The 19,733-nt window shown below is 41.0% G+C and overlaps 1 protein-coding gene across 4 annotated transcripts in view; it reads left to right on the top strand.

Moving 5' to 3' along the window:
* Positions 1-19,733, top strand: part of SASH1 (SAM and SH3 domain containing 1) — an 825,655-nt gene that overhangs the window by 637,172 nt on the left and 168,750 nt on the right. Inside the window, exon 1 of one of the 4 annotated variants that reach the window (XM_019550106.1) lies at positions 3,297-4,276. The exons of the other annotated variants lie outside the window; for them this stretch is intronic. Coding sequence (XP_019405651.1) covers positions 4,181-4,276 — 96 coding nt within the window. The 5' untranslated portion in view covers positions 3,297-4,180. Of the gene's footprint in view, positions 1-3,296; positions 4,277-19,733 lie in introns of those variants that run through there. 4 annotated transcript variants of the gene reach the window in all.

Genomic DNA, 19,733 nt, shown 5'->3' with positions numbered 1-19,733 from the left:
AAGCTGAAAGGATTTTGACCCTTCTGCCTCATGACTCAAGGCTCTGTGCATATGGTGTTTGTGAGCACCAAGGGGTGTGTGTGTGTTTATGACCGTACATCCCGTCACATGAGCTGTTCCTTACAATAAAGTACTATATAAATAGCAAATCTCCAGCCCGAGTTACAGTCAGGCCTGAATTGGAAGAGTAATTCTTTTTTTTGATTGGATCATGAACAGTCAGTGCTTCTGAAGTTGGACAAGCCTGTCTGGCTAGTCTGAGTATGAGGGACAACTCCCATTGAAATTAGTTGGCGTTGCATATGCACACACTCAAACACATAGATCAGGAGTTTTCAATCTTTTTTGACCATTGTACCCCCAGGCAACCATATGCAGAGCAGTGTAACCCCAGATACAGAGCTGGGGGGGTGTGGCATGCGGCTGGACATAGAGCAGCTGCAGCACAAGGTGGTAGGAAGTGGCAGCTGCTGCCGCGTGCAAGCTTTCCCCCTCTGCCATATCTGACCACCTGGGCAGCACCTGCGCAGCCTGCAGAGGGGTACCACTGCCCTCACTCTCCCCCTCCCATCCCCACCTGCCCATGCATACTTCCTAGGATCCTCCAAAGTACCCCTGGGGGTAGACACACCCCTGGTTGACAACCCCTGACATAGATAATAACATGACTGAATCTTGGGGTTTTGCAGCCATTGGTTAATTGTGCATGAGGCAGATGGATTGTGTAGATTACAGGCTTTGGTTGTGTTCTATTTCTGGTTAATTAACACAACTCTGCAAGTCAAATTAGTTACAAATTCACCAAAAACTGTGGCTTAGGATGAGCCATGCTTTAAGCAGCTAGGCTTCATCACTGCAGCAGAACTAGGTTTCAGTTGCCCTAGAATATCTATACTCTTGATGGAAAAGGTCTCTGTTACCCCTTGAAAATTTCCACTGGGTCTTCCACTGGGTCTTCCACTGAAGGATAATTGGGAGAGAGTTCTGTGTAAGACGGGGGAATGACAATATATCATTTTTATTATGGCATCTCTTGAAAAGTGCCTACTTCAGGTAAGGACATCATGAGATTAAATATGCATACCATAATTTAAAGAAGAATCTAGCAGGCCTGTGTTGAGTCGGTTGTTACCAACCTTTAACTTTTTATCATGAACCACATCATATTTGGGGTGTTAAAACCCTTAGTCTTGGAGTCAAATGAGTACATAATATGAACTTTTCTTGTGTCTCTTTTTTTCCTTTTAATTAAGATTTTAGCACCCATGACTGAGAATATGACTTGAGTGCATCCTTGATCAGAAGACAAATGCAGAAAATCCCAAATGTATTTAAATCCTGAGACTGAAGTGTGGGTGCTTGAATCATGATTTTTCAAACTTTGGGACCTGAGGTCCCTTCCAACACTAATTTTGTATGAATCAGCATTTTGATTGCATAGGACTGACATGATGCTACTATGAAGGTTTTTCCTACTTGGATTTTGGTTGGGCATGCTGTATGACCTCTGACTAATGAAATCCAGTTATGCAAGGTATCTCAAGGGAGTGTCAATGTAACCTTTCTATGCTCTATAGACCTACTTTATGTATCCCATACTCTACAGCGTTGCATAAAAGTTAAAATACCAAATAATATTTTAACTCCATGTATTTGGGGCTTGAATGGGACAAGTCATGACTGAATTATGAGGACTGCACGCAAATTTTACATTTCATCACATCATCAATGTTTTCTCTTTCCTCCCTCTCTTTTTTTTACTTATCCTATAAATGTTGCCCTTCTGTTATGTCTGTCTTGCTCATCCCACATGTACTCATTCATCTCCTTTGCTCCCGCAAGTTTTTTAGACACTTAACAGCAAAGATCAACTAAGTACTGATATTATCCAGAGGTGGTGCCCAGAAAAGCCAGCTTCTTTATGTCTCACAAATGTGTTGTTGAAGGACTTCTGAGGTTTCAGCCAGGATTCTTTCCCTGATCTCAGCCTCTGCTTAGCTGTTTTGAAGTCTCTGCTACATGATTTTGTAAAAGACCCCTAGCTTTATGGAAATATGAAAGTCCATACTCTGTTATTGGGCAAGGGCCTGTTTTTGCTGCTTTATCTATCCCCCGCCATATCTATTTTTGAGTCCTGCTCTCCAGCAAACTATTTGTGTCAGCCTGCTTCTAAATGCCCCCCCTACACAGGAGCATGAAATTGACCTAATTCTTGTCAGTTTCATAGCTGCCCACAGGGTTCCAAAAAGCCACAGTGAAAACAGACAATAGGGGTAAATTTTTATGACAGTAGCTTCAGAAAAACATAAGCAGCAGCTTAGGTCTGTAGTGACAACATTCGGCTTGGGTGCAAGGCAAAGTGACACAGCATGGAAGATTTGTACCTCAAAAGCTGGTTGTAATGTTACAGCTGCACATCTCCTAAATACATTATCATTCTTCCCCATGTGGACAGGTGCTTCAGATTAAATGATAGGTTACAGCAGTAGCTTTTGACAAGGTGCTTATTATTTTTAAAGCCTAATCATCTACTGCAGAAATTTAAATTTGAACTGTTTCATTGCTGATCATTTTAGTAGAAATAGCCAGCTGGTATAAGCTTGTTAGTGGGGTCTGAGATTGGTAGGCCTAGAAAAAGTCCCCCATTCCCTCCCCCTCATTCACTTTGATCCCAGTGGAGCCCTCCAGCACATGGGCAGTGTTTTGTTAGATGTACCCTTGAAATCTGATTAATTTATCCTGATCTTGTTACTGAATAAACTCACACAATCAGACATTACCCACAAAAAGGAATGTTCATTGTGCTGGATGTAACTGGTGCTTACAGCAACTCATCACAATGTGTGTGGGGGAGAGAGGAATAAATTAAAAAAGAAACAAAATATTTCTAGATTCCTGCTCTGAGGGAGCTGGTTTTACAAAAACTAATCAGGGACAGATTTGCTTTTTTGCAAAAGAAAAGATGCGCCTCAAACAGCAAATGAAAAATCTTAATGGAGGAAATATTTTGCCCTGCTGCAGAAACACCCCCTGCCTTGTAGTGTCAGCCTAGTGGGGTATTAAAAAAAAAAAAAGTTTTACACTTGAAAATAAAAGTCAATATTCCCCATAGCTTTCCTAGTCAGATGCTGATTGCTTCCCAAACCGTGTGAAAAAAATCATTAGCACCAAGGAAAGAAAGAAATCATCAGTGCCACACAAATTAAACAAAGTTCCCAGCACTTTTTTGTTTTTTGCAAACTTCTTTCCTAGCAGAGGCGGGGCTAGGTAGGCTGGCTTCCCTGGAAAAGATGGGGAACTGTGCCACACTGGATCCCTTGGGAGGCTGTAGGCTGCGTTAAAGATTAACTTCTTTAAGGTCCTGTGACCGAGGCTGCTTTGAGTGAATAGCTTTCGCGATTGGAAACTTGTGCATGCCAACGTCTTCGGCGAGGCTGCTCTTTCAACAGGCGATTTGTTCTCCTGCCAGTGGCTCATTTCCATGCAAAGAGCCTGACATCAGAGTACCTTTTGTTGCTAAAAGCTTTCTTTAGCTGAGCGAGAGAGACACAGTGAGCAGTCATGTGAATCTGGGAGAGCTCATTTGGAAGAAAGGGGTACTAGTGAGTTACCTAAAAGTTGAAAAGAAAGCGTAGGCACCTCTTTTGCTAGTGGTGCCCTTACAAGCTGCCTCTCTAAGGGACTGGCTTTTCAGGCGATGCTTTTTTCTTTGTTAGAATAAATGATATGACAGTGAATCCTTTGCTGCTAGGCTTACAAGAGCCCCCACGGTGAAACTGTGGCTCCAGCTTGCCTTCTGCTACCCTGTTGTTGCAGCTCTACCAGAAAAGTTTCTGAAGGAATGTCAGATCTGCAGCTCCTGGATCCATCAAAAGGCAAGAAAGGAGAGACCCGAGGGGGAAGCTGCATTTGACTGAGCAGGGTCTGGCATCTGACCTGGAGAAAAGTTGTGTTTTGTTTCCATTCCCCCTTGAAGCATTCTGTGGGTGTCCTCTGGAGAAGCTGGGGTTTGACTGATAGCAGTGATCAGAAGAGAAAGGCATGGTGAAGCGGTTCAGAAGGACTGGGGAAGTGTTTCTTGTTGGTGAGCTGTGTGTTATTGAGGAGGGATCACCCCTTGACAGAAGGTTGTTGTTTTGGGGAGCCAGTATTAAGCTCTGCTGAGGCAGGGAATCCAGACATGGAGGAGGAACAAGCAGCCTGCCCAGAACCCCAGGAGGACAGCATCATGTCTGAGGCTTTCTCCAAACTCTGGACGGATGTAATGGGTATACTGGTGAGTTGCTGGGGCCTGCTGGGAGAAGGGTTGCAGAGGAGATGATGAGGCTCTGGGTCCTTTTGTACCTTACCCAATTGTTTGACTGTGTACTCAAAGGAGTTGTTTCGTTGATTGAAAACAAAACCAAACCACTCCGCAAGTTAAGCATAATTTGTGTGGGGCTTCTAGAAAGGTAGGGGGTTTGGGGTCAAATATTTTTTTTTAAAGGAATAACCATTTTTTTGCTGCTGTAAGGAAGTCAGTGAGGATTTTCAGGACCATGTGTGCAGCTATTAAACCCTTATGGCTCCACTTCATTTTTGTAACACCTGCTATGAAGTTTAGCCGGTCAAGTTAAACTATGCAATCATCACTGATTTCTAGGTCTTCGTTGAGGTTTGCTTTAAGAACCTTTGTGGGTGGGATTTTGGTTTGGTTTTTTTTCTGTGCCTGAAACATTTTCATGTTGAGAGAAACATATTATGTGGATGCCCCTTCCCTTCACAATTCAGCAGCATGGCTCACTCTGATATAGCTCTCTGAGCTTTTATCAGTTGGCATTTGGGACAGATATTAAGTTCAAGAACATGGGTTGCTTTGGCTGACAGTTTGTTTAGATTGCCCATAAGGCATTTTAAAAGTGTGTACATCTAAAAATAATGCTTTATCAGGCTGGTTGACGAATGATTTACTTTGCTCACAAACATGTTTGGAGCTGAAATGACTCTAAGCTTTGTTAAGACGAGTGAAGTTTTTAAATTAGCTGTAAGAAATGCAGATCTCCCTGTGATCAACTTGGTTTAGCTGTGTGTGCATTTGAAAGTTGCAGTGTGGAATTTGGCGTATGAATTTTGGATTTGACTTTGGCATAGTTGGGGAGTGTGTGTTGTTAGTGTGGTTTGTGGTGTGTGTGTGGGAGCGAGGGAGCAGGAGCTCCAGTGAATAAGTAACACATCAAGCACGCTACTGCAAAAACTTGAGACAAAGTTGCGCTTTCTCAGATTGCACCCATCCTTGATGCTTACTTGAAACATCATTTCTTGATGAATTATTAAAATAAGACGTTCAGCTACAAGTATGCAGCAAGTAAAACATTTCTTTCTACCTTGGTGATCCTATCCACCCTCCCTCCCCCAGGTTCTTAATAATTCAACATCTACAGAAGATCAAAAACCCACGGATAAGCTGTACTTGCTTTATATTTAATTATTTTGATGACTGTTACTGTATCAGTTGTAGGGCAAGGAGGGCTTTAACTTTTCTGTAACTTTTTTCAAAATTCTTAGCTGTGTTATCAGAATAATATTTGTATGAGATGCCAGGTAATAATTACCATAGACAACAACTGTTACACAGGAAACATCAAGCAGTAATATTATCTGCATCCTCTATCCTATAGATTTCTATTGATAGAGGAACCGCGTGAATTACACCCTGTGCTGCAGTTTGCTACCAAAAAAAAATATATAAAAAAACACACAAAGGATTTTTTTTTTAAACTTTTCAGCCAGCAACCTTCAGTGGATAAAATCATTCCTGGAAATCTATAGAATTTAATAGGGATAAAGCCAATAGGATCTTAGTCTAAATTTTCTAGAAATAATAATAGAAAACAGACTTTTGTTAAAAGTTTAAGTACCAATAAAAAAAAATCTGGCCCTGTATTTCCTGTCCTCATAGACATTCTCATCCATATGGCAAACCAGTTTAATAGCACCTGACTGCTTACATTGTTTCCCTATTAATGACTTTAATGCAAGAATGGTAGCAGAGTCAATTTTGCCAGTTTGTAGGGAGCAGACAGTTGGTGCTTTATGAACAGTCTCTTTCGCTCTCTCTGGCATGTTTCAATACTGCATTTAGTGAAAGCAAAGGATTATTGGATGCCTTAGGGATTGTGGGGGAAGTTTGAGGAGGCTAAAGCAACTGAAGTTGAGTAGGGGAAAAATTCTGTCTCAGGCAGTAATCATTTGGGGTAAACATCAAGTTATGGGTAGAGTTTTGTATTTGCTGCTCGTTTTAGCTTCTTCCTGGACCATTTTGTTCTTTTTCTGATAAAAATAGCTCTAAAGCTCCAGGTGTCAGACCAAGCTACAGGAGTAGACATTTTGTTACCAAGAGGTTGCAGTCCATGCCTGATTAAACTTTCTTCCTATGGTATTCTTTAATACAACAAACAGGATTAAAATATGTTCATGCATTGGTTCTCAAAAACCAACATGCCCCAGTGAGAGAGCGGTTTTCCTGGAAAAAGGCCCTGCATGCTCTTGCAGATGTTAAGGTTCTACTTTATACAGTAAGTTCCTAGTTTGTGCGGTTGCAGAGCAAGTCTCCTGAATGTGAACTGAGCAAAACCCAGCAACGGAACATAATGTGGTTCAGCAGCAATAGTTTCTGTGTTGTTTCTCCTTGTTTTAGCAAGTGAAAACTGCCTGGCGTTGTGCTTGGTCCTGCTAGAGGAGAGCTTTGAGCTACAGCAGGTAGAGGCTGGACAATTCACTGGAAAAGAGAGTAGCAAAGACTTTATGGCACACTGGGGACCGAGGAAATGTTGGACTGGCAGTCTTGCACATCTGTGCGGCAGCCAGGAGGGAGGAAGCAGAACAGACAGAAAGGGCTCATCCTTTCCAGTAGCCAAAAGAAGCTGGGAGAGTTTTAAACCTATCTGATCTGTTTACTTTTTGGAAGCCAGTAGAAGAGTAGGAACTGTGAGCAAGGCCTAGCCCTGGAGAGCTCATGTACACAGTATGATTTTTTCAGCAGGTTGGTGTAGATTGACTTCTCATCTGTGCATTACCTCTAGAAATGAGTGCCTAATCTTTTGTGTAGCAGATGTAGCCATGGCAGATTTTCAAGCTCTTTGTGTATGAAGGTTGGTGAGTACATGACCAGTAGCCAGTGACTGGTGCGTTCTGTTACAAGAATAGAATTGAAAGATGGAGATATTGAGGGAGAAACAATTGGAGCAGACTTCCTTACAAAAAAGAATTGGAGCAGACTTGATCAAGTCCAGGAGAAACATTAGCATCTATTTTAGATGAGGGGGAAGATGGCAAACCTAAGGTGAAAGCAAACCCGTTCTGGCAACTTTACTTATACTCCCCAGGGCCTTCCTTGGAACTCCTCTGAAGGAAGGTTCCCCTTTATCCAAGAAATAGTGGCAGAACATGTCCCTTTGAGGGACATGGCAGCACAAGATGGAGGCTTTGAGTTATTTAGAGCTGGATTCTGCAACTGTCTGCTACATTGCCCAGTACATTTCATTTTCAGCCTGGATTTCAATAAGGATTGAATGGATTCAGTGGATTTCAATCATGTATGAGTCTGCTTCCCAGGCAAAATTAGCAAAAACTTAGGTTTTTCCTAAGCACAGAGCTGCTTGCACATTTTTTCAAGCCTTGGCTACAAGCACCATCTCCTCTGAGGCTTTGGGGCACATAATTACTTTCTCTGTATAGGTGATAAATATAGAGTCTGCTTCCAGCTGTATTGGGAGTTTGTGGAAGTACAAGCAATTCTTCCTTATTACAGTTACTATAATGAAATACTGTGTAGTAGCTCTTGTGAATTAAGTACCTCACAGTCATTTAACTGTGTAGATAAAAATTATAGTTAAAAGCCTCGTACTTAATCTTTAGCAAAAATTATTTGGGGGGATGGTAGGGGGATCAATTCATTATAGTTCCTAGGCAAATCATAGTAAAAAAATGATGTGATGTATATTGTGGGATTACTGCAGTGAGTAATGTGATATCTTTATCACAGAAATCCTCCTAGACTGCAGCACCATTTTATAAAATGGCTCCAAGATACGGATCAAACATTTAACGTGGCAAGAGCAAACTGAATGAAAACTGTATTCAGTAACTGACTTGTCACCCAGCTGAGCATCTGAGTGTATCTGCTGGTGTAAGGCCTTTGATAAGACGTCAGAGTAAATATTACAAAAGTAAGTGTATTGGTTTGATCTTTTTTAAGGGAGACTTTTAGAGCAGGCCTACTGGCTCTTCTGTATTACAAGTATGTTTCTTTTGTTAGTGTACTGTTGCTGTCGCAGGTAGATGGGATAAAATCCTTCCCCTATTGAAGTCAGTGGCAAACCTCTCAACTACTTGGGTGGAGTAAGGATTTTAGTCAGGGAAGTGGATGTGGCTCACTGAAGACTCTTTCTGCAGAAGAAACAAGGTCTTACCAAAGGATACAGAGGTGCTTATAGGAGTTACATTGAAACTAGATGACGTTTCAGGTTGATTGTTTCAAAGTGCCAGTAAGTTCCTGGTTTCAAGGCTGGTGGATCAATGATAAGCATTGAGCAAAGAAACTTAAATTCCATCAAGAGCATTTTAGCAGATAAAAGAAAAATCAGTGCAGTCCAATTGGCAGCTGCCAGCTAAAAGAACAGTTTCTCTCTACTGAAGAGAATAAAGTCTGCTTATATTTGTGTCTGGAGCTCTGCCATTTGCATGCATAATCTAATCACTTAGTACAACGCTCTGTGCAGTTTTCAACAATTAGGCCTGATTTCTTATCAAAGTAATAAAAAAAGGCAAAAAAAAAGAGAAACACATCAAATAACTCCTCAGCTCACATTAGATCTAATTATGAACTACTGCATGGTGGACAAGGGGCATCTATTTCTGCCCTGCCAAGGGCACTGGCGTTCAGATCTTCAGCTGGTGAATTGTCATAACACTCAGTCGGTCTGTGTTAATTCACACCAGCCTAAGATATCTATCCCTTGGATTGTGTTCCTGACTGTGCCACCACTTTTATTGTGACTTTCCAATGCCTGTTTCTAAAGTACTCTACTAATCTGGGGTGCCTCAATTTTTGGATGCCAAAAACCAGTGACTACAAGGGCAATGGCAGGTATTTAGCATGTCTGAAAAGACTGTGACGGTGACACCCAAAAAAGATCAAATCCAAAAGTAAAGGATCCTTTTGGAAATTGAATGACTCTTGCCATCCTTCTTCTGTTTCTCCCATCTGTAACAAGGTGAAACTGCTACCTAATTACCTGGTGCAGCACTATGAGGTTTCAGATTAAAAATGTTTTTATTTCTACTATTATTTCAGAGTGGGTTTTTTAAGCCAATCTCAGTGACAAAGCTAAGGCTGGACAAAATAGGCTTGACCTATACATTTCCATGTAGGATATGTTGCTTTTCTGTCATGTAGAAACATTACTCTTGAAACGGAATGTTTTTTCTTTCAGTAACTGACTTGTTGCTTAGCCATCCCCTTGCCCCCACCAATTCACTCTTTTCTCCACTGCCTTATAAAATGTTACACCCACCAGCACTAATCCCTTTATGAAGAAGACAGCTCACAGAGATAACCTTTGACCTAGACTTTTTCTTGCACATCAAGTCACGTAACGCAGATGTCTCCATCAGGCATCACAGTATCCATGAGATACTAGTCTTGGGTATGATAAAAGTGGCGGGATCTGGGTCTCTCATTTGTCTTCAGAAGAACATTAAGCCCTTTGCTGGCTTTTAGAATTGCAGAAAAAAATAAGGGATTCTGTGTCTGGATTTTGCTATGTGTGCCTGAGCTATTTTCTGCAGAGCAGCTAGCTACTCAGTTAAGGTGGGACAGTGTCTCCATTACAAATTCCTACTTTCCAGTTTTTAACCCAGGACTGTGAATGTTGGTTCTGTTAGGAAAATTATCTCCATAGTCTAATTTCATGCATTTTTCTCTGGATTTTAAAACCAGCCCATTCATTTCAGTCTGAATTATGCCGAGTGCTCTGGAAAAATAAACTGACACTTTTTTCCCCCCATTTAGGATGCTTCTTTACATTTGTGAAATATAGTATACTTATCAGTTATCATCTTTTGCTTTTATTTAAGTTATGTCTATATCCTATTTAAAAGAGCCTCGGATACCTGCAAATATTGGCTTCTTCACATTTAGAATAACTAGTTTATAAAGGATTTTTATTTTATTGCACCAAATGGATTTAGGTAAAAAGATAACATTAAGTAACACAGCTTTGGACACCTCTATTTGAATGCCCTACACTAGCTTGAGAGTCCAGGGCAAGTCATATTTTCTGATGGTTAAATAATTATTAATTCTCTTTTATAACATGTGCTCTTAGGCACTACTATGATCATTGTTCAAGTAACTGTACAAATGTAGAGTGGGAAGAGGGTCCCTGCCCAGAAGAGCTTATAAACAAATGAGATAAGCTAAGGTTATGGGAAAACAACATAACATAGAAACAGAACGATTTAGATCCAGTATCAGGAAAATCTTTGTGACTGTAAGAGCAGCAGGACAATGGGACAGTCTGTCCAGGGAAATTGTGGAATCTCCTTGCGTTGGAGGTTGTACACTATATGCAACTGTCCAGACTAGTTTAGGAGCAGTGACTTCTGCATCTGTGCAGGGAATTGAGCGAGATGACCCTGGAAGTCCTTCCAGAGCTATGTTTCAGTGTAATGATAGCAAATTCCATTGTGGTTCCGAGATTTTCTTTTAGGAGGTAGATTTGTTAGGGGATCAGCTAACGGAAAGAGGAAGGAAGAAGTGGGCTGGATCTGAGAAGCAGGTGTGGAGTGATGCAGAAATGGAGAAGGGGGAGAGAGAGCCAGGAGTAAACAGCCAGTCAGCATTGGACAGATAAAGTCCAGGCGAAAGTGTGGAAAATATATCAGTGTTCTTCAGTCCCACTTAAGCTGCTTCTGCAGCTGCTGTTCTGGCTCCTGTCTCTGGCTTGGCTCCTCCTGGCTATTTCTTTTCCAAAAGTCACATGGTTGAGTGGATACAAGGCATTGCATAGGTTTTAGTGCTTCCTTTGGCAGGGGCCAGAGTGCTGGCTGCATCCCATGTTACCCTTTCCCCTTCATACAGCAGGCAAATGTCTCTTCCTCCCCACCTATCCTGTTGTCATATGTGAATGACCAGTGAGAAATTTTGCCCATGGGCTGGTGTATATAAATGACACTTGCATAAGAGTAAATGATACATGATTAGTAATAATTATTAGGTGTTGACCCTGTGGCTTTGTTTCTAATAATAGCTGTTTTCATGTAAGATTAGGCAGATATTTTTCCTCCTTACAATTGTATGAAGTAATCTGTAAATGACCAGCCTTTTCCTTTGTCATTTTGCTTTCAGTAGATGTGGGGGTATGGGAGGCGGGTGTTGTTTATAGATATCTGGGTTCCTAGTCTTCAGGGTTTCATGACTGAACACACAAGAAAAGAAGGAATTGTTCTGTTTGTCTTTAATATGTCTAAGAATAAGATTTTTGTGATAAAGGTGCATTCTCCTTTGGAGATGTGTGTGAGAGTTTGGGGGTGTACCATCTTATTTACAGTTACCTTGAGATATTTGGTACATTGGCAGATGTATAATCTAGGCCTGTGAGAGTAGGCAGGTATTCGATCTGGCTTCAGATCCGTCCTCTTCGGATGCCAGCAATCCATTCTGCAGCTCTGGACCAGGTCAGGTTTCTGCTTCGATCCGCTGAAGCGGCTCCAAAGCTTTGGAGCTGCCTTGGAGATCCGGCCATTGGGTATAACGGGGAATCAGTGAAATATCTATAACTTTGTTGTTTTTTTGTCTGATTTGGATGAAACTTCCAGGGGTGGTAGCCTCTGCTGAGAGACTGAAGCCTACCAAGTTTGAAGAAGATCAGTTCAGGGGAACTGCACCACAAATCCATGAAATCAAAACTCACGTCATTTGTATATGTTACACCACAGGGTGGGTGAAAACTGCAGGGGTGGTAGCCCCTGGTGAGGCCACAAAGCCTGCCAAGTTTCAAGAAGATCAGTGCAGGGGTTTGGGGGGAGCTGCACCTCAAGCTGCGGACAAGCAAAACTCGTGACATGGGTAACACTGTGTGTGTTAAGGTGCAGTAGGGTGAAAGCTACAGGGATGGTGGCCCCTGTTGCAGCCATGAAGCCTGCCAGCTGTTGAGGAGATCAGTGCAGGGTGGTTCTGGGGCCCTGCTCCTCTGGCTGCTGACAGGCAAAACTCATGACATGGGTGCTTGTGCAACTGACTGACTATCTTGGGGCAGGGCAGGGGGAGGGGTGGAGGGGGGAGGGAAATACTGCTGGCCTGGCTGCTAAGCTACTGTGTTACCAGTTACCAATCAATCATGATTCACTCAGAGACCAGCTCAATACACAGTAGCTAGCTAATGTAGCCAGTTAATTAGCAGCAATTAACACCTACAAAAATATAGACTAAAGAGAGGAAATAATCAGTACAGACAACCAACTGCCCCAAGACAGAGACAGTCAGCTGCACAAGCACCCATGTCATGAGTTTTGCCGTCAGCAGCCAGAGGTGCAGGGCCCCACCCCTGCATCTATCTCCTCGATAGCTGGCAGGCTTTGTGGCTGCAGCAGGGGCTACAACCCCTGCAGCTTTCACCCTGCTGCACCTTAACACACGCAGTATCACCCATGTCATGAGTTTTGCTTGTCCACAGCTTGAGGGGAAGTTCTCCCCCAACCCCTGCACCAATCTCCTTGAAACTTGGCAGGCTTTGTGGCCTCACCAGGGGCTACTACCCCTGCAGTTTTCACCCCCCTGTGGTGTAACACATACAAGTGATGTGAGTTTTGCTTTCAAGAATTTGGGGTGCCATTCCCCCTGAACCCCTGCACCAATCTTCTTGAAACTTGGTAGGCTTCAGTCTCTCAGCAGAGGCTACTACCCCTGCAAGTTTCATCCAAATCAGACAAAAAAGCAACAAAGTTACAGATATTTCATCGATTCCTTGTTATACTCTGAGCCTCCTCGGAGATCTGGCCATAGAATCTTTTCCGAAGTGATTCAGAAGCTCTGAATCAATTCAGAAAGTGTAAAGCCTCCAGCAATTTGATTCAGATTCATAGATTCAGCCTCCAAATCATCCGAATCTGAATCATGATCCAAAGCTTTGCATGGCCCTAGTATAATCCTGTGGTAGAAAACGTTTATGGTAGGGCTCATCTTAATAAATCGGCTTTGAATAAAAATGTAAATCATCAAAAGCCAGCTGTTCTAGGAAAACTAAAAGGAAAGTATATGCTTCATTTCTGAAGCATGTGAAGTTGGAGCTAGAGGTGTACTCACTGTGTCTGGTTTAATATTCTTAGGGTTTGAGCAGACTATTTTCCTTGGTTTCATTTATGGTAACAGCAAAAGTCTTTCTTGACTGAATTTGTGTTCAGAAAAATCAAGTATTTTAATGCAAATGGAGGTATGGTATAAGAAAATACTAATTGTTTTGATAATAAATAAATTTTGATCATGCCTGGAGAAGGTGCTTAAGTTACATTTGAATTTGAAGTGCACTTCCATGTGAAAAGAAAAACAACAGCCTCCTGGAAAGCATATTTTTAAGGTGGAAAGGACAGAAGAATTGGTTTCATGTGCTGTTCTGATGATAAAGAAAAACTGTAAACAAATAATAACTAGTAAAACTATAATTTACTTTAAATTAGATCTCCATTTCTTGAATAACCATCATGCTAACAAACCATAGATGGACCAAGAACCAAGGCACTGGATCCTACCATTTAGGAGTCTGGATCAAAACAATCTGCCTTAGGTTTGGCTGTGTTATTGTTAGTTTTTGCTGTTTGACCTCACTGGGACACTGTGTAAATATAAGGATCTGGTTATGGAGGTGGGTTTTCTGGATCAGAGCTTAAGATAAACAGTGGAGGAAAAATAAGGGTCATTTGCTTTATGCATACTTGCTTTATGCATTTGATTAATGATAGAAAATATAAAACATCTTCAGTTTCTCTTTAGCACTGCTACACATTAAGATGATATTATATGATAAACGCACTAAGTCTTTGTATCACACTGCAGCTCTCCATAGTGTATTCTTTGGTGTGCATAAAGAGGGAACAAAAGAACAGAAAAATAGCAATGCAATGTGATATAAAGGTAATTCATTAAAGAGTTCTGCACCAGTAGCCACAGGAGCTCTCTCAGTAGATTGTCATCAGACTTCCCAGTCAGCCACTTATTTATTTTTATCATTACAGAGTATGCAGAAACATTAAGTCAATCAAGTCTCTTGATTGGCTGGACATACCTGGTGCTCTCACTTACAATGGAAGATGCTTGGCTCAATAAAACGGGTACCATAGAAACAGAGGATGAGGAAAGCACTAGATAAAAGGTTAGATTTGCACTCTATTAGTCAGTGGACTTGAGTTCATTTACACCAGCAGAGAATTTTCCCCACAGGCCTTTAACAAGAAGATTTTTCTCATTTGTCATCTCTTCATAACATTAAGTGCATTTCTCTAACTGTGTGATGTTGCACAAATTTTGTCTATGATGATCAAAAACATGAAGCAGTTAAACTTTGTAGTCCTTAACATTCCAACATCCAGCAAAACTTGTTCTCATGACACCAAGGCAAATTCAGCTCTTTTTAGGCTGGTAAATCCAGATGCACCCCATGAGAGCAAAATAAAATATTGGCTTGGTGGGCATAATTCTCATTTACATTGCAGCCTCTGGCACTACAAAATGACCTTACAGTGGACATAAATAACACTGTTGAAACTGTGTAAGGGAGCTTCAGTGTAGATCTGCATCAGTCTGCCCTTTTTGGTTTTAGACCTATTTCTTGTTTATTTTTAATATTTTATTTTATTTGTTATATTTGACACAGCTTGAATTGCATTCTATAGGCATAGAGTATATGCCTTCACTACTACATGGATAACATATTCTTTTAATGACCTTTGCGGCTGTGGATGTTGTGATCTTTATATCCCTAAAATAAAGGGATTTAATTTTTTGTTGGCAGTCTTGCTTTTCATGATTCCTTCTCAACTTTGTGTATCTGAAAGTATAAATGATAGATAGATCTTATGTTATGGTCAAGTTCTTCAACCTCAAAGAATTAAGAATGGAAGCAAATTCCACAGGTAGAAAAACTCAGCTGGGAGTATTAATCCATTGGTAATTTAAAACTCATACTTAGGAACTAGAAGTGGAAGTGAAATATCTGTTTTTCAAAGCTAGGACAAGACATGTTGCTTTCATTCTTGCATTGTTACTACTGGGAAGTGGCATCTCGCACACTGAGAGTAATATGATTGAGTCTGTATGTTTACACATCAAAAGTTCTATATTTTTATCTAGTTGCAGAAGTTATTTTGGGGAAAATATGTGATAGGGACACTGTATATTTATAATACATACATTTAGATATACCGGACAATAGGTGCTTATACATGAACATAGAAATCAATGACAACACAGCTCAGCCGGAGACTGCAATTGATGGTGTTATGTTAGGATAAGAGCAACTCCATGGCTTGATTCCAAGATTTGCTACTGCAGTCAAGCTAGGTTCTGTATGGATGCAAATAAGTTAGTAGTGTTGATTCATCAGGCGAAAAGGCCACTGTTCAGAGGACCAGTCTCTGTCATTGTAGATAACAATACAGGAGAGAGGGGGCAAAGGTTCCCACTTTTACTACTCAACTTCAATCACACAACATTATATCAGAGGAATGACAGGAAGAGCTGATATTGTAATTCAGAACCAAGAAATCCAAAGCATCTTTGCACTCCAGCAACAGTGTAAAACTGATGAGTTAAAGATGGCCTTGACAAAGCAAGCTGTCCCATGCCTAGTGATCAGCTAGCACAGCAGCAATATAGAGAAACATAGTAATTGGGAAGCAGTGGAACAGGAAATGAAGAGTCCACAACGTGGAGTTGCAAATAAGTCTTCATATATAACCTGCTTCACATAGGACATTTCTACACATTGCCTTACTGGATCTACATGTGATTGGCAGCTACATTGCAGTAGTGGTATATTTCCCTGTTTTAGCATGCCACTACAGCGACGTGGCGAGGAAATCTAACCATGCGCCACAAGCAGAAGGAAGCAATGTTGCCATATGGCGATGTAGGCGTACCCATGTACTCTTAAATAACTCTTAAATAAAAGGAGAGGCACATAATTGTATAAGAGCTACATGAATTTTGAGTTCATCCCTAAGAGCATAAGTCTTCTATGGATCAGCTTTGTCCGCTCCTGCTTGTCACAAAAAGGTGGTGCCCTCTTGTAGGGCTACATAAACTGCCTGGATCACTTTTATTTGCACTGAATATAAGGCCCTATATCCCTAAAGGGACCTCTCAGTTGTCACCATGGTGGCTGTAAGTGCCTAATCCTGCTTTCATTGGAGTCACTTTGGAATTGTATAGATTAGTCCAATAGGAAGCTATTAACTCTAATGGCAAAGGTTACTTAGAACCTGATGCTGCAAGAGGCTTGCACCCGTAGACCTCATTGTTCGATTTGACTTTTTTTTTTTTTTTTTTTTTTTTTTAAGTAGCAAGATTAATAGATTCCCTTTCCTCTCCCCTTCCCTCTAAGTTCTTTCACTGAGAGAGAGGTTTGAATAAGTGAAGATCCCATGTTAGATGGACAAACTCCGAATTCTTGTAGATGGCAAATTCTTTGGATTGTCTTTGCATTTTTCTGCATACCACTCTTCCCTGAAGCTTCTCAGCAGTCACATTCTTTCTAGGGAAGAAAAGAACAACTCCCAGGAACTCTTAATTATTCACATTGCCCAGTCAAGGATTGTTTGTGCGTGTCTGTATCTACACTGCTGTGTATCACTAAAACAAAACCAAAGGATGCAAATAGATGGATTTTTTTTTCCTTTCCTTTTTTTTTTTCTTTCTTTCTGTAATATGCTGTGCTCCATTTTTTTCATATATTATGGGTATGTATTTTTTCCTCAACAGTAGAGATTTACAGATGTAGTTCTTTCTACAGAAAAGGTTATTTTCATGTATTTTTTGTTTTATTTTTGTTTTCTTAGCTTCTCTCTCTCCCATTTTTTTCATTACTGCCTTTTTCTCTAAACTGTCTGTGATGACTAAGTCATATCGCATCTTATATCATAGCCCTTACGAAGGCACCTTATACATTTATAGGAATGAATGTTGATTTGTGGTGGGTCGGGAGGGATCAAGCTATGTCACTTCGCCTCACATATTTTCCTTTCTCAGCACAGATCCAGCCCTTGATTTTTATTACCTGTTGAGAAAATGTATGTGTGCATATGAGTACGCTTCTGCAAACCCAAGCTTGGGCATGATTTCTCTCTGGATCCAGGGAACTAAATGAAAAACATTAAAGTCAGACCTAATCAACATACTAACTCAAATAATGAAGCTCTGTTTCTGTCATGTGTATTGGTATGCTTATTGCAAAACAGAAATGAAAGGACGTTTCTGAATATCCACATGTGAACAACTCATAGGTGCTGGAGGTGGGGAGGGTTGTTTCCTTAATTACTAGTGCTAAGGAAAATGGGAAATGTGGAAATTTCAGTGTTGTATTTTCAGTCAGCTAGGAATCTGTCCTCATTCTTCAAGAAATCTTTGCTATTTTACTCAGTACTTGTAATCCTCAAACTAATAGGCATCAAAACTTATGGAAGATGTGATATCTTTTATTAGACCAACTAGATATTTGCAAACAAATGATTTTATGTATATGTAAGCTTTTGGGCACACTCACCCTTCATCAGGCATAGGAGAGAGCAGAAATTGTAAAAGTTCTCCTAGGTAGAAACTAAAATTCATGTTTTACAGGAGAGCTGAAGGTGTGGTAATGTCTCCTGTTTGGAAGATATCAAACTAATAGAGAACACAGCATTTATTTCTGTGTGCTGACCTCCATTAGCAGCATTGCAAAACACTATGCAGGCAGTCCTCAGATTTACAACACAATTGGTTCCTGAAAACTGTGTCCTAAGTCGAAACGTAACTCAGAACTGATTTTCCCGAAGGGAACAATGTTATAAATCGGGCATTGGTTCCTGAACCAAGGCCCAATACCCTATTTTCACCAAAAATAACTCAGAATTTTGTACTCAATAAATTATAGATGATTAATATAGCTACGTTAATGGATTTATATTGTAACCAGCAATCATATTGATTTGGAAGGATTTCTTTTAGGTGACTTTGCTCGACTCTTTGAAGGGCTCTTGGCTGGAGTAGTCTCAGGAGTCTTGGCTGCAGGTTTTTCTGGAGTCTTATCTGCTTTCTTAAAGAAAGTGTCCACGGAAGTTTGGACAGATGTTCTCCAAGGAGATGGGCGACACAGTGAACTTGTTTGCTGGTCTGGCATTACATTGGATCAAGTGTTGTAAAGTCAAAATTGACGTCAGAAAGTTGAAACCGGGTGTCAATTTACAAATGTTTCAAGTTACAGTGTTTCACACTTACAACATTTATAAGTCGAGGACTGCCTGTAGATACTTCCACACTGAAGGCTACAGAAATCTGAGATGGAAAAGTATTCATTAGGTCTTCAATTCATTCTGCATATCCATTGTAGTTCATTACATTGTGATTCCTAGTATCTTTCTCAGTTTTGAGTGATTCTTGATTATTCCACAGCCTTTTGCCTTACTGTCAGAAAAATACCTCTCATACAGGAAAAGAATAAGGTAACATGCAGAAGGGAAAAAGTGAATCATTATCTAGAGGACTGAGGACTTTCATGACCAGAACACTAAGAGCACCCAACTAGGGGTTGTAGCCTCTCTACATTAGGGAGCAGGAATTCAGGAAGATCACAAACCAGAATTGCTGTGTTCATGACAGGAAATGACTCAGGCCTGAATAAAGATTTTGGAGAGGAAGGGCCACCATGAGAACCGAATTTGGCAAAGTACCAGAGATGACGGCTGATAGACATGTCCAGGCAATTAATACATGGGAGGAAAATAATTTGGAGTAAGAGAGGGGACCTCTTATGTTATTAGGCTTGGGAGCAAAGTTAAGAAGAACAGAAATAGCACTGCAATCCTAACATAGCAGGCAGGGATGCTTATTTTATTTTTCTTTTAAAGATAAATATATAGTTTGGAAACTGCTATAAACAGTAAAACTAACAAGAATCCTCCAAACATATGACTGGCACATGCTTAGAGTGGGCAGCTTGCATGTGTAGATCCATGATTGGAGTGACAGAGACAACCCCTTTGGCTATGTTGCATGTGCACAATGAAGAGAATTTATTGCACATGTGCCACACAGGTGAAATGAGTGTGGCTGTAGCCCCTTATTATGATCCTGGATGTTAGAAAGCTCTCAGTTTCTCAGCCAGTCAGCACAGCCCCACCATTGCTGAGAGTTGTATGAGCTCACCAGCGCAGACTCTGCCTGTAGTCCCTGCTTTCGAACAGCTCTGGAGCCTGCTTCTCTTTTGCGCTTCCTCTCCCTCTCACCCAGTCCTTCAGCACCCCTGCCACCTCCCAAGACTCTGCCACAGAGTCTAACACTGCTTGAAAGGACGGACTCTGGCCTGAGCGCCTGTTGAGCTCTGAGCTAACCGGGCATATGGCCTACAGCCAGAGGGAGTGTGACCACAAAGCCACACTGCACCCTCTCTGGATTTGCCTAGGCAGTTTGTGATGTGAAGTTAGTTGGCTAAAGTACATTGAGG

This window comes from Crocodylus porosus, unplaced genomic scaffold (genome assembly GCF_001723895.1).
Source record: "Crocodylus porosus isolate Cpor-Errol unplaced genomic scaffold, CroPor_comp1, whole genome shotgun sequence".
NCBI lineage: Eukaryota > Metazoa > Chordata > Crocodylia > Crocodylidae > Crocodylus > Crocodylus porosus.
This window is presented reverse-complemented; position numbering and strand designations above follow the sequence as displayed.